This window comes from Hipposideros armiger, unplaced genomic scaffold (assembly GCF_001890085.2).
Source record: "Hipposideros armiger isolate ML-2016 unplaced genomic scaffold, ASM189008v1 scaffold_16, whole genome shotgun sequence".
NCBI lineage: Eukaryota > Metazoa > Chordata > Mammalia > Chiroptera > Hipposideridae > Hipposideros > Hipposideros armiger.
In genome coordinates, this window is record NW_017731366.1 from 3,897,232 (window position 1) to 3,912,026 (window position 14,795).

Sequence of the window (14,795 nt, forward strand, 5' to 3'; positions counted from 1 at the left end):
GCTTGTGAACTTTTTTGGATTAATTGTGGATCTGGAGGGTAAAAATATATTATAAAATATATCAAGACATCACCAAGTCAGTTTATTGGAGAGGCATGGTGAAAAAGCCCTCTAAAGAGGAGAAAACCTCCCATTAAAAAGTCTTAAAATAAGTTAAATTACTCAAGTCATTACAAATTTAAGTGGTGATTTCATTGAAGCTCAAAGTTTCAACGAAGCAGATTAACGATTGTTTTTTTTTTAACTTTTTATTTTAAAATAATTGAAGACTCACAAGCAGTTGCCAAAATAGCAGTGTTTCTGTGTACCATTCACCCAGCTTCCAAGGATACTATCTTACACAACCATAGATGATCAGAACCAGGAAAATAGCCTATCATCAATTAGTTTTTAAATATATCAAAGTTTGGAATAGTATTTTACATCTCTCCTGAATATTGGAGAAGGAAGTTTCCCTGGAAGCAGCCTAGCTAGAAAGGTGAGGGAGGCGACATGCAGAGGGGCCAAGTGCTTTAACCAGCACCGGAATTACACTCTTCCTGGAGTAATGCGTCTCAACCCTGACTGAACATTGGAATCACTGGAGGGTGGGCAAAGCCACCGGGTGGCCCACCCCAAATCAATTCCATCAACCTCTTTAGGTAAGGCTCAGACATCAGTCTATGTTTTAAAAGCTCCTCAGAAGATCCTAATGTGTGCAGCCAGGGTTCAGAGCTACTGATGTCATTCTTTACATTAAGTAAGGTTGATTTAATGCTTTTTTTTTAAATGAGGTGTTTGAATATGTTTTGTCTTAATGACATCACTGACAAATATTGAAATGTATTCAAAATCCCTTTGCTCTACAGACCCAGGTTTCAATGCACTTTCCGTAAGCCTTAAAACAGAGCTCTGTAATAAAAACGTAATGGGGCTTCCCTTTCTTAGACAACGTCTCAGTTCAAGCGTGGGCTACAAGCATGGTTGGAGTAAACCAAGATCAATACTTTTTCCTCCAACTCTAGACGCTAGTAGTTTAGCTCAGCATCACTGTTTTTACTTCTAATTTGAGAAAACTTTGGGAATTACTATCTAATATTAGGGGGAAAAAACCAAAACCCAGAAATGCGACTTCTCCCGTTCTAATTGCGGCAACCACGGAGGAATCCATAAACTCTCGGGGCATAATCAGAGTTAGGATAAGGTTCTTATCCTGAAACTATTTTCAGAAACCAGGGACTTTCCAGATGACGGAAAGCTGTGGCGCCGCCACTGGCGGGGCCTGAGGTTCGCTAGCGAGGCTGTGAGAGCAGCCTCCCTCCCAGGCGTGAAGAAGTCTTCGCCCTCCTTTGGTTATCACACGCCCATCCGCGAGCTTTCATTGGACGTGGCTCACATTCCTGTTGTCTAAGAATACTGCAAAGCGCTCCTCTCCAGGTTCCTTGCAGGTCACTTTAAACCGCCAGCCAGTCGGTTCCCATCTGCACCCGCCCAAGGGGTCGCCCCACACTCCCCTTTGTACACGCAGAACCGGCGCCGCGCAAAGGCGAGAAGTCAGGAGAGGACAAGAGATAGAAGCAGCAAAGGGACGCACGTTCTAGACGAACTCGCTAAAATCGCGCAGGGGTTATAGCACATTCTGCCAACTCGAACTTGGGAATCAAGTGTTTTGTAAATCTCCCTTATTCTTGTGGCTAAAAGTATCACGAACGAAGCAGCCTGGACCCGTTTTAGCTACAAAGACGGCCTCCTCTGGCCACTGAGCGGCCCCAGCAGACAGGTCGCCCGAGGGTTTCCGACAGCACCCCCCGCAGCGCCGGGTAGGCGCGGGCACAGGCGCCGCGGGCAGGCGGAGGCGAGGCCGGCAGGGACTAGCTGGCGCGCGCCGGCCGGACGCGGTGACGTCAGAGCGGAAGCGCACGCTGCGTGAAGCGGCCCAGAACCCGGCGGTCACGGGAATATCCGTCGCGCCGAGGACTCTGGTTAGTTTCGCTCCGGGTTCCGGCTGCGTTGGGCGTGCGTGCAGCTCGCTGAGACGATGGCGTCCGGGCCTCACCCGACAGCGACCGCTACCGCCGCCGCTTCATCGACCGCCCCGAGCGCGGGCGGTTCCAGCTCCGGGACGACGACCACGACGACGACCACGACGGGAGGGATTCTGATCGGAGACCGCCTCTATTCGGAAGTTTCGCTCACCATCGACCACTCGCTGATTCCGGAGGAACGGCTCTCGCCCACCCCGTCCATGCAGGACGGGCTTGACCTGCCCAGCGAGACGGACTTGCGCATCCTGGGCTGCGAGCTCATCCAGGCCGCCGGCATTCTCCTCCGGCTACCGCAGGTCAGTACTTCGGCCCCGGGCCGACCGGGCGCAGCTTTCCTCCCCGCCGTTCCCTCCACGGTGTCCCGACACCACCGTGTTCTGGCAGGGTGGGGATGGCCCGTGCGGGCTTTCCAGCCGCGGTTCCTAGCCCGAGTCCGGGCGTGCGGTGGGCGGGGAGGCGAAGCTTCTTGCTGTTAGCGGGGGGGAGGGGGAGCGGGAGCGAGCGGCGGCGGCACAAAATGGCGGCGGCACCTGGTGCGGGCCCGCCTGACCCTGCGCTTCCGTTCTTCTCTCTCGTCTGCAGGTGGCGATGGCAACGGGGCAGGTGTTGTTTCATCGTTTTTTCTACTCCAAGTCTTTCGTCAAACACAGTTTCGAGGTAAGCACAACGGGGGCGTATGGAAAAGGATTTCTTCATCCGGAAATGGAATGTAGGGGGTTAGAGTCCGCTGCCAGCTTTTCCAGAAAGGGAGTGGTTAGTTTAGGCCTTTGTACCTAGCTAGTTCTTACCCATCCGGAAGTAGGGACTTCGAAATGTGTGTTAGAAACTAGAAAATGGGTCCTGGGCCCAGGTGCTCTCTTTAATCAATAATTAGAATTTTCAATCAAATGCAAAAAAACTCCTGTGAGACTGAGCTTGACTCTGAATTCAAAATTAAGAATTAAGCAATAAAAACAAATCATAGTGTCAGCATAGCTTATAGCCTGGAAATGTCAATTGTAATTTTATTTTGCCAACGGTTGTCCCAATTGTGTCCGAAAGTTTCTTCATCACAATTAGTTCATTAGATTTTGAAAGGGGCACTTTTTCCAAACTGTACTTGAGAGTGCCATAATCTAACAACTGTTTTTACTGAATCGTTTTTTTCAGATTGTTGCCATGGCTTGTATTAATCTTGCATCAAAAATTGAAGAAGCACCTAGAAGAATAAGAGATGTGATTAATGTATTTCATCACCTACGCCAGTTAAGAGGAAAAAGGTAAGATTGGCATTGTTGAACACAGCATCTCTTGCTAACTACTGTACTGTGCACCAATCATCAAAACATTCTTTCCTCTCAAGTTAAAACCCATGCAAAGGAAAACTTATTTAGGTGTTGAAATTCACATAGGAGCACACTGATACTTAATATGAAAAAAACCACAATTAACCAGCTATCTAAAGTTTGTAGAGGCAGTTACATTTGTGGACAATCCTAACAGTGCTGTGAAGCAGTCCTGTGGCTTAAGATTAAACAAGAAAGGGAATACGTTTGGCTCAAGTGTGAGTGTATTCTGTAAGTTGTTTTTCCCCTCCCCTTGCTGGAAGACTGAAGGCTCAAAGTTTAAACACTGCAGTTCAAGTTCATATTGTGGCAAACTTTTGTGTAGATTGTTTTTCTACTCGAAGTCCCAGTTAATTCTTTATCGATTGAGGTTGGCTTTTGTTAGAATACCTCTCAACATTCAACTACGATATATCGCATAATACCGGATCTGAAAGGACTGCAGGATGATAAAGTTTGAAGTTTGAAGTCAAAGGGATTGAACAGGTATTTTGTTTTGGTCAGATACAGTCTCAGTGAGTGGATTAGAAAAATAACTCTTAATTGATTGGGTTGTATTTAGATAAGGCCCATTCTATCTTGTAAGAAAATAGAGACCAAAATTGTGTCTTATAGGTGATGTGGCTACATCGTAACACTTCATGTAGACTTACGTGTTCATGTTGAGGCAGTACCAAAAATTTTAGTTGGCAGAGCTTTTTGTCTACAGTTGACTTCTGGTACATGCTGCAGAAGGATATTTGGTGTAGACTAGTTCTTGTTTTCACTTCTTAGGAAATAGTGATGATGTTAGACAAACTTGGACTGAGTTTGAAAGGAAGTTATAAAAGGATTTTAAGTTGTTTTGGGAGGTTGGGTGTTGGTTAGCGCCAAATTAGTATTCTTCATGAGTGGTCCTTGTTGGCTGAATCTGTACAGTGGCAGTAATAGAACTATTCAGAGACAAGCAAATAGTAAAGTAACCTTAAAACGATCAGTGTAGTTAAAAAGTCTGAAACATTGCTGCCCAGATAGTTTTCTTACATACTTTGTTTTTTCTGCCATCTTTTCTCACTCACCCTAACCATATCCAGGGATAGACTAATTTATTTCATTTTAAAATGTCTTTTAGCTTCTTGGTGAGGAATTCCTGGAAATTGGGAAGATTTCAATTTGGTATTTAGTATGGTCTAAGCTAAAATGTGTATTTAGATATTTAGCTGATTCTTCAGGGTATTTAAAACAAAATGACAGTAATAAAAAGGCTCTTTATCTTTAGTCAAAAGATACTGTGTGTGCTTTAGGAAATAGCTTTCTGTTACGGTTCTTTGAACCATTGAGCCAACTGTTGTTATCGCTTAACGATTGTCTACTTTGAAAGTTTTCTGTGACATTCTTTCTTGATGTCAGAGTAGGTCTTAACTATAAAAACCTTGGGATTTAAAACATCTCCCCTGACTGTTGTGTCTGATGTAACAGTGCGTGTTATTTTTGTGTGTGTGTGTGTGTGTGTGTGTGTGTGTGGTCATTATTACAGAGATTGATTTTGTCTCAATCTTAGAAGTCTGATTATAGCATGAAATTTAAAAGGAGTTGTTAATTGCATGGAAGCCTCTTTTTTAAAAGCAGGATGTAAAAGTGTTTCTATGCATATTACAAGTTTACTCAGACACGTAACTTGTATATGTTATTAACTTCAACTCTTTTTTCCCTTGCAACCGACTATACAGCGACCAGCTACATTTACCAAAGCCTGGGTGATGTGGAGTGGTACATAGAGATGAAGCTGTCGTCATGGCAACAGTGAGTGAAGTATCGAAAATCCCCAAGGAGAAGCCAGTGCTCTGAGAATAGGTCACTGGAATCGGGGACTAACAGGTTGGCCACTGGTGAACCATTTAGAAAAACTCCTGTTTCTTGTTACAAGCTTTTGTCTTTGCTGTCCAAGTTATTAAAACTATAGCTTAATATTTTTTTGCATAGATTAATGTCATTAGAAAGTATTTCAGTATTACACTTTAGTTAGGTAAAGTATTAATCAGTTATGTAAAGTATTATCAGATATTTTAATGTAATTTATGCATAGTTTAAAATTGTACTGTGACAATGAAAACTACAAAGGTATTTTTGTAGCCTTTGGGTCATTGTTTTTCAGTCCTGGCTACACATTAGAATCATCAGACAAGCTTTTAGAAAGCACCAGTGCTCAAGATGCATTATTTGACTTTTTTTCCCCTCTGATTTTTTTTGTAGTTTGATATTGTCTTTTAAGCTCAGAATAAATGGCTGAATTTAAAAAGAAGATTGTTCTTTCATTTTTATAGTTTCCAAAATTAAAATTTGCTTTTATATGCAGCATTTTTCCAGCAAATTAAGGGTTTTCTGTAGTCTTAAGGAGCCCACATTCATACTATAAGGCTTGTCTAAAGACAAATCTTCAAAGACTACTAGTACCACTCTCATTGGTGTATGTGGTGTGGTATTTTCATTATGTATGTAGATCATGATGAGAATTGGAAAGGTCTTAAGTGATCTTGTCCAGCTTCCTCCTGCAGTTTTATTTTGGTGGCCCTAAAGGTGGCCTTCAGTTTGTTTAAACACCGCTAAAGAAAGAGTGGTCCTTTGAAGTAGGCATTACAAACTTCTGTATATTGAGCAGCAATCTGCCTCCTTGCAAACTACTCATTTTAGTATAGTTCCTTGAACTAGTTCCAAATGTTCTCGGTCCTTGTACTACACTAGCGAAACTTAGCCGTGTTTGGACCTCCTAATCCTAATTTCTTTTTCTTGAAGGTGTATTTCAGCTAAATCATGCTAAAGGAAAAATAGCTCATCTAAGAGACCAGATAATAAACTTCCAATGACCAAAGCCCAAGATTTTCTATTAAAATTTGAAAATTGTTAATTTCATATAAATTCCTTTTAAAAATCTGACAAAAGCAAGGGAGGTAGAGTTATGTTTGGTTGGTTGGTGATGAACTTTTTTTTTTTCCTCTGACTAGATAGTTTCTTTTTAAGAGATTTAGAAATGCCATCTCTTCAAACTTTTATTGGAAAATAAAGTTTACCTGATTGGGGAGGAAGAAATTCTATCAAGCCTTAATTCAATTGAATGTGCTTGTTGCTACAGAAAGTGTTAATTGGTACTTTGTTGATATCAGTAAAGAAACCCTTTGCTTAGACAGTTTTATTGAACCTTTTCTTGCTGATTATGGGGACACATTTTTCTACTGCTACAAAATCTTTATAAGATAGTTTATAACTTACATGTTTATTGTGCCTTCCTTGGTTTGTGAGATAATAACCAATTCTGAATGAAATGAAGGTGTTAGATTATACACTCACGAAATTAACTTTGAAAACTACAGGCAGTAGTAGGCCTAAGCAAGAAGTTGAGTGCATAGTTGAATTATAGTAAGCGATGGGGGTTTCGTTTCCTTAAGTGATTCGATGTTATGACACCAAAAAGGGGAAAGTAAAGATTGTGGCAGAATAGATGGAAAATAACAATTCATATAAGTAGAATTAATGAAGGAGTAAGCCTGATTTGGCACCAGAGAGCCATAATTCAAAGAAATGTAGCTGGTTTGATTGCCAGAAAAATGAATTTTAATAGAATTTGAATGTAACACTTAAAGCAAACTTTAAAGAGTTTCAGATGAGTTTGCTCAATATAAGTGGGGGAAAATGAGACAAAACTGCTTTTATAAAATTTTATACAGATTCTAATGGTGCAGTTTTATTCTCTGAATTGCAGTGGGTTAAGAGTTAAAATGGTGTGTAGCTGTAACACCACAAAGGTATTCCTATCTCCTAATGCCGGTTGAAGGAGGGCCGTTAGATAACGAGTCATCAGAAAGAGTCTGAGGTGAATTTAACTTCTTTCCAAATTTCCTGTTGTGATGAAATCTAAAAAATCATAAGCCTTAAGACCTTTGAAATATGTTTTCATATATACGTTTGTTGCTCTCATTTGAATTAAATTGATTATTTTCCCCTAAAGAGCAATTAACATGTAACCTATTGTCCTGATAAAATGGATTAATTGTGATATTATGTTATAAATAAGTCCTTTCCCCAATTGGTGGCCTTATTCCTTAACACCTTTCATATCTGTAATAGGAACTGAATTGATTGAAGGCCATTTTCAGCATTGTTTTCAGCATTGTTAATTTAAATAACAGCTATTCTCCATTTTGTCAGCTTTGCGAACTTTTGTTTAATGTAATTTGATTTAAAAAACGTTGAATAATTTGAAATAGTCTAGTAAGCATTCCAGTTTTTGTAACTAAGTGTGAGAAAGTAAGGAAAATAAACGATAGGTGATTTTTACTCTCCTAACATGTTACTACAGGGGTCCTTAATGTAGCTTATTTCATATTGTTTTCTAATCTTCAAGTGAATGTATTTAAATAGGTTTTTGATTTTTGAAGTATGAGCTTACATTTTTTTGGATTTGGTGTGCATGTAAAATGAGCTGTGAGTTGGGGTAATATTCAGAATGTGACTGTCTTTTAAAAATAGATGATGTGTTGTGCCCAGGGCAGAAACTCTTGAATCTTTTGGCAGAAAGTGAATTGCATATGGGGAAAATATTTAAATGTTCTACCCATATACATAACCGTATAATCAGTATCTCAATAAAAGTGTATTTTTTGTTGGTTGGATCTAAAAATGTATCAAACGAAGGACATCGGGACATTTCATAGGCTTTTAAATGAAAGTCCAAGTCCTGACAAGAAACAAACTTCAGTAAGAAACCAGATTTGAATTTCAAGACTTAAATGAGAGTCTTTTAATTGTGCTATTTCTAAAGCATTGAACCCCACTGATTGATATAGCTTTCTGTATTATAACTTGGGAAGCTATCAAAATTTAGTCTGGCAGACAGTGTTGTTCTGGTTCCCTCATTATGGTCTTCCCTTCTGCATCGCATGCTAAAGATACTGCCTAGTAACTACAACTCAGACCAAATTTAGGCATGGTTGCTATTGATCACTTTGGAGTTTTGAATCTTTTGTTGTTTTTTTCTTTCTTTGGGGGGGGGCAGTTGCTCTAAATCTTTAGTTTTCAGATTATTTTCTTTAACAGAGATTCTTAGAACAGTTTGTTTAAATAAGTAGCCCATTTTAGGGGAATCTAGATAAGCTACCCACCATATTTTTACCTAATTTTAATTTTGGCCATAAATTTGCCAAGAGTTGATACTTTATGAAAAGAGTAATAAAATCACTGTAATCTTACAAGGCCTTTATAGTAAATATTTTCAAGAGCACATTAGTTTTTCATTGGAAAGAGTCTGTGGAGCCTAATGGGCTTTGTATAATAAATCAATGTGAGTTAACATATATACCCAAAATATAATCCATATGAAAAAAAAAACAACAGTAAATCCAAGAGAATTATAGTGAATTTTTTTCATTTCAGGGTTCAGTTTCTATAGGAACTTAGTATAGAAAGCACATATTCAATTAGCATAACTTGGACAGCACAAGATTAATGCTTTAACTTGTTTGCAGGAGTTTAAAAAGCTGGTTTCTGTTGCCAATAGTTGGTTGGAAGGGAAAAACGGAGATGCCACAAATAAAATTTTTTGGATGTGCAAAACAGTTTCGATTTTATTTCTTACAAACTATAGGACTCCAAGCCCCCTGATCCTTGATCAGAACTACATTAACACCAAAAATCAAGTTATCAAGGCAGAAAGGAGGGTGCTAAAGGAGTTGGGATTTTGTGTTCATGTCAAGCATCCCCATAAGGTGAGTTGTAGAGTACAGAAATTACATTCGTAAGTATTAGGGTTTTTCTTAAAATCTTTTTTACGTGAATTTATCTTATGTTTATATTTAAGAGTTAACCTTGGTTTCAAAAAACATCTTTTTGGATATTGAAATTTATTTTAAAAAATGGGAATCAGAAAGACGGGTTCAAATCTCTATTGTGTGTAGACAGAGATAAATTCTTTTTGCCTCTGTGGCTAATGTAGTTTCCCTACCTAGAAATGGAGCCTGAAATAACTAATTCCAAGGAAAAATATACATGTGTGCAAAAGTACCTGGCATGCTACCCTGTTGCACAGTAAAATTCAAAGCATGGTGGCTGCTCACTGTTAATGTTATTCAGTGTTAATGGGCTTCTTCACCAGCTCTTGGTTTGCATGTGATCATAAGTAATAGCAAAATGGTTATGAGAACAGTTGCTCTGAGGGCAGGACTACCTGCAATACCTGCAATAGAAACATGTCTCTGCCTTTAGCTGTAAGACCTTGGCAGATATCTCTGTTCTTAGATAACACATCTCTAAAAATTGTAAAATGAGAATGATGATAAATCCAGAAAGATTTCACCTGAACCAAGGTAAAGCTATTTATATGTAGTTTTTAATCACATTTGAGTGTGATAAGCTTCACTGTAGAGAGATATAGTGTTTACTTACCATAATGCCCACTTGGAATATTAATAATATGTGTCATACTCACTGTTTAACTTTAAAAAACATACAGGCTGGAATTTTGAGGACTTGCAGAATTACACGTTGGGAAATGAAATGCTATACTCTCAGCTTTAACTTGTTTTCAGGACACAGTGCCCACCACATAGTAAGGTGTTCATGAAAAATTAGGTGCTTTTTAGGTTTAATTAACTCAGTTTTTTTCCTTTACAATTTTGGAACATTTTAAAGCATAATTTTCATGAAATCTAGTAACATAATAACACACATTGAGTCAGGTACATTTTAGATTGGTTTGTATTATCTATGCCATTTAAAACTTGCAGTTAACATTTTCAGTTACTTATTTTCATTGAACTCTGAAAGAACCAGCAATATGCTAAATTGAGTTTTTTTCCCTTGTCCTTCAGATCATTGTTATGTATTTACAAGTCTTAGAATGTGAACGTAATCAAACCCTGGTTCAAACTGCCTGGTAAGTTGCTTTTTTTACATTTTTTTCCTAGCCAGGAAAACAGAAGCAGAAATAAAGTAAGTTCATTGTCCCTTTCCAAAATAATGAGATGAGTTTCTTTTGGTGCTTTTTGTTTTTTTGTTTTTTAATCAAAAGGTAAATAAAGCTTATTTCTGCTTCCTGTTTTCTTGGCTTGACTAATTACTTTTAATGGAGAACTCAATTTAACTTTGTTCTTTTTTCTACTCTTTAATTAAAGGGTAGTCCATGATGGTAAGTCATAGAACTCTGCCCTCTGCACTTCAGCCCATGACCTCAGGATGGCCTGATTGGCTGCCCTGCTCTCCAGCCAATCCAGTGCAAGCTCTCATCCGAGATTCACTGAAGTGGTCCATATCCATCTGGCAGCATCTTCTAGTTCTGTCGGGGTGTCAAAAGGATTTGTATATTTGCTTATAGAAGTAACTATTCAACATGCCTGTGTATTTAATGTATACCTGTAACTATCAATGAATAGTTCATTTTTGATAGATTTGTTGTCCAACCATTATGAATTAAATAATTTTTTTGTTAGGAATTTGACTAGATTTCTATGTATAGCATGAATTCTACCAAAGGAAACTACAACTTGCAGCTTGAAATGGGCACCATTCCCATTCTGGATGAATTTATAGCTGCTGCGCCATTGCAGGCAATAACATTAGAATTAAGAAGTACTTCATTTTTAAGAGATGTTAATGTAAGTAAGTGCTTTAGAACTTGCACTTGAGAGATGCAGATGTATGATGTGGAGTGCTGGCTTATTTAAAGGCAAAACAAGGAGTTTGTGGTCCCACCACAACTACTGTCTCAAGACTTTTGATGTGTAGTACTTAAGTGACATAATTTTTATGTTCTGAACTTAATGACTGCCATGCTTCTTTTGGACTCAGTAAATATGAGTATTAGAAAAGTCTCGTTACTTTTATAAAATGCATGACATTTAAAATACATGTTCTGTAGAACAGATTTTCGCAGTTATTATGGGTAAGGATTTAAGAAACAGTCTTTTAGGTTAACTTTTTTAACAATTTGTAAAATTTCTTCAATACTTTAGGAATATTGTGGGGTGGGTTTACTAATAAGTCCTGCAGTTTATTCACCAAAGTAGTTTATTGCTTTTATTTGTAGTACAAAAAAGGTATGTAAACAAGGCTGTTATATATATTTATTGCTCTTCACTTCGCTACCTCGATTTTCTGAAGTAGCTTAGTTTTCTACTATAACTTGGTGAGTGCTTACCTTTTTACCCCTGTCACAGTACTTTGAGTTTTTTAAAGAACTTGGTTGACACTGCTTTTTATTGTGGATAAAGGAGAGATGGTCAATAAATGGCTTGAAGTATCGTTGGAGTGGTTTATCATTTCTGAAACTAGTCATGTTAGAATTGACTTTCAGAGCATTACTTTTCATAGAAATACATTTAAAAAAAAACTTTAAGTTCTATTTGGAATAATAATAGGAATTATTTTAAAGGACTTTGGTCATAGATAGGAAAGCTGAAGAATTGTTCTAGTGTTACATTCTTATCTCTTATTTTTTGAGTTAAGAATTGTTATATGCTAGAATATGAGGATATGAATGTAAATTCGAGAGGAAAAAAGAATAAAGTAGATTGAGTCTCCAATTTTATGTAAGCTTTAGAACTGTTTATGTACAGAGCTTATGGTTGAAATATTTTTCAGGAACTATATGAATGACAGTCTTCGAACCAATGTATTTGTTCGATTTCAACCGGAGACTATAGCATGTGCTTGCATCTACCTTGCAGCTAGAGCTCTTCAGGTAGGTATACACAGCTTGTTTTGTTCTGTAGGACAAGTCAGTCCTCCTAATAAAACCAGTGAAAATTTTAACCATTCTGTTTTTATGGTTTAGATTCCATTGCCAACTCGTCCCCATTGGTTTCTTCTTTTTGGTACAACAGAAGAGGAGATCCAGGATATCTGCATAGAAACACTTAGGCTTTATACCAGAAAAAAGGTAATCCTGCTTACTCATGTTTGTGTTGTCACTTTCTCAGTGCTGACACACTACTGTGAAGGAGGGATACTAACTTCATTTTCCTCCCAACAGCCAAACTACGAATTACTGGAAAAAGAAGTAGAGAAAAGAAAAGTAGCCTTACAAGAAGCCAAATTAAAAGCAAAGGGATTGAATCCTGATGGAACCCCAGCCCTTTCAACCCTTGGTGGATTTTCTCCAGCCTCTAAACCATGTAAGATTTATTCAGAATTGAAATGAGTTGGGCACTGAAGGTGTGTGATTATTACAAAACTTTAGCATTTAACAGCTGCATAGAAACAATGATGTTGCAAAACTGTTAACTGTTTTATCAGCTAACTAAAGACTGATACTTGAAAGCATGACACCTTTTGAGTTCCATTTAGAAACAACTTTTTGGTACTTTGTGAAGTACAAGGATTGGCATGTCTTTATGGTGTGTGTGTGTTTTTTTTTTAAGCATCGCCAAGAGAAGTAAAAGCTGAAGAGAAGTCACCTATCTCTGTTAATGTGAAAACGGTCAAGAAAGAACCCGAGGAAAGACAACAGACTTCCAAAAGCCCTTATAATGGGTGAGTATACTTGAGTTAGAAAACGGACCTGAGGAATCTTTTGTGTTTACTTTCTAACACACTAAGTATGTAACTAAAACAAATTTTTTTTTTTTAAGTGTAAGAAAAGACAGCAAGAGAAGTAGAAATAGCAGAAGTGCAAGTAGATCAAGGTCAAGAACACGATCACATTCTAGATCACATACTCCAAGAAGACAGTAAGTAAATATTTTTTTAGGGAAAACTGTGTTTAAAATTAAAAGTTACTGTTTTAAAATGATTAAACACAGACTTAATCAAAGTTAGGATAGATTTAGGCTTACGTGAGGTCGATATGAGAAATGAGTTTGGAAACACGCTTTGTGTATATGTGGGGTTTTGTTTGTTTTGTGGTGATGTATCTTAATGGCATTGTATATTGTTTATGCCCATGTTTTTTTGAGAAGTGTAGGGGCTGGCTAAAGTGCTATCAAGGTATGTAATACCCTGTGTATAGCGTGAAAACACTATTTCTTTTCTGATTACAGTTTGAAAACATGAATATTTCATTAACCACTTATAAATAACCAGTAAGTTGACCATAGTAAAAAAATCTTCCTAATTAGCTTTCTAATTAGATTGCTATCTGTGGCTCTTCAATGGCTTTTTTGAGCTTATGGGAGGTGCTCAATAAAAACCAAAACTATCTAGAACATTCTGTAAAAATTGCTTGTTACTGTTCTCCTTGAAATATAGACATATAGTACATTTGTTCTACAGTCGTCTATTATAGGCTGGAGGGAGGGGAGGTAGTGAGGTGGGGGGAGAAATTTAATGAAAATCTTGTCTGGCCTGTCAATACAGGTCTGATAGTTTCATTTTGAACCTGTTATGAGCACCACCAAAATGACCTTTTCCCAGTAGAAACTGAATCTAAACCTCAAATTTTTATTATCTAAGTTATAATAATAGGCGGAGTCGATCTGGAACATACAGCTCAAGATCAAGAAGCAGGTCCCGCAGTCACAGTGAAAGCCCAAGAAGACATCATAATCATGGTTCTCCTCACCTTAAGGCCAAGCATACCAGAGATGATTTAAAAAGTTCAAATAGACATGGTCATAAAAGGAAAAAGTCTCGTTCTCGATCTCAGAGCAAGTCTCGGGATCACTCAGATGCTGCCAAGAAACACAGGCATGAACGGGGACATCATAGGGACAGGCGTGAAAGATCTCGCTCCTTTGAGAGGTCCCATAAAGGCAAGCACCATGGTGGCAGTCGCTCAGGACATGGCAGGCACAGGCGCTGACTGTTCTTTTGAGCCTGCATCAATTCCTGGTTTTGCCTACCTACAGTGTGATGTATGGACTCATAATCAAAACATTAAAAGCAAGTGATTAGGATTTGATTTCTTAAAACCCTCTAGGTCTCTAGAAACACTGAGGACATTTTCTGTTGAAAAGAACTATGTTAAAATTTTTTATGCACATTAAAATGCCCTAGCAGTATCTAATTGAAAACCATGGTCAGGTTCAATTGTACTTACTATAGTTGTGTATTGTTTATCGCTATAAGAACTGGAGTGTGAATTCTGTAAAAATGTATCTTATTTTTATACAGATAAAATTGCAGACACTGTTCTATTTAAGTGGTTATTTGTTTAAATGATGGTGAATACTTTCTTAACACTGGTTTGTCTGCATGTGTAAAGATTTTTACAAGGAAATAAAATACAAATCTTGCTTTTCTAAACTACTTCAAATAAATTATTAAAAAGAGCAAAATTTTAATAGTAAAATGGCTGTACTGATTTTCTGACAAACTTGTTCTTTTCTCCATTAGTTTTAATTTGAGGTAATTGAAATACAAGTCTTACCTGCATTTGGAGCTAATTGTAAAATCTTCAGTATGTATGGGAAAAGCAAATAGGAGTGTCCCAGCAGTGTAATGTTAAATGTTATATTGTATTTAGCACTAAAATCAAGTTGAA

General features: G+C 37.9%; 1 protein-coding gene across 3 annotated transcripts; it reads left to right on the top strand.

The window, feature by feature from the left end:
* Positions 1–275: 275 nt before the first annotated feature.
* Positions 276–14,784, top strand: CCNL1 (cyclin L1). Of its 3 annotated transcripts, XM_019627301.1 has the most exons (11): positions 276–2,320; positions 2,607–2,681; positions 3,174–3,283; positions 8,967–9,087; positions 10,189–10,253; positions 11,957–12,056; positions 12,150–12,254; positions 12,348–12,489; positions 12,736–12,847; positions 12,946–13,044; positions 13,766–14,784. In XM_019627301.1, exons 1-11 carry the CDS (start codon positions 2,018–2,020, stop codon positions 14,112–14,114), a joined length of 1,581 nt encoding a protein of 526 aa, XP_019482846.1. In that variant the 5' UTR covers positions 276–2,017; the 3' UTR covers positions 14,115–14,784. The 3 variants fall into 3 exon arrangements, with proteins under 3 accessions (XP_019482846.1, XP_019482863.1, XP_019482853.1); XM_019627318.1 differs by lacking the exons at positions 12,150–12,254; positions 12,348–12,489; positions 12,736–12,847; positions 12,946–13,044; positions 13,766–14,784 and adding an exon at positions 10,492–10,505 and having other exon boundaries at positions 11,957–12,050; XM_019627308.1 differs by lacking the exons at positions 11,957–12,056; positions 12,150–12,254; positions 12,348–12,489; ... (1 more) ...; positions 12,946–13,044; positions 13,766–14,784 and adding an exon at positions 10,492–11,617.
* Positions 14,785–14,795: the final 11 nt, after the last annotated feature.

Excerpts from the sequence above, each read along its gene's own strand:
- CCNL1 (XM_019627301.1), top strand. The coding sequence starts at position 2,018 with ATGGCGTCCGGGCCTCACCCGACAGCGACCGCTACCGCCGCCGCTTCA. Across the intron at positions 2,321-2,606 it reads TTCTCCTCCGGCTACCGCAG|GTGGCGATGGCAACGGGGCA; the intron begins GTCAGTACTTCG and ends TCTCGTCTGCAG. Across the intron at positions 12,057-12,149 it reads TTGCAGCTAGAGCTCTTCAG|ATTCCATTGCCAACTCGTCC; the intron begins GTAGGTATACAC and ends TTTATGGTTTAG.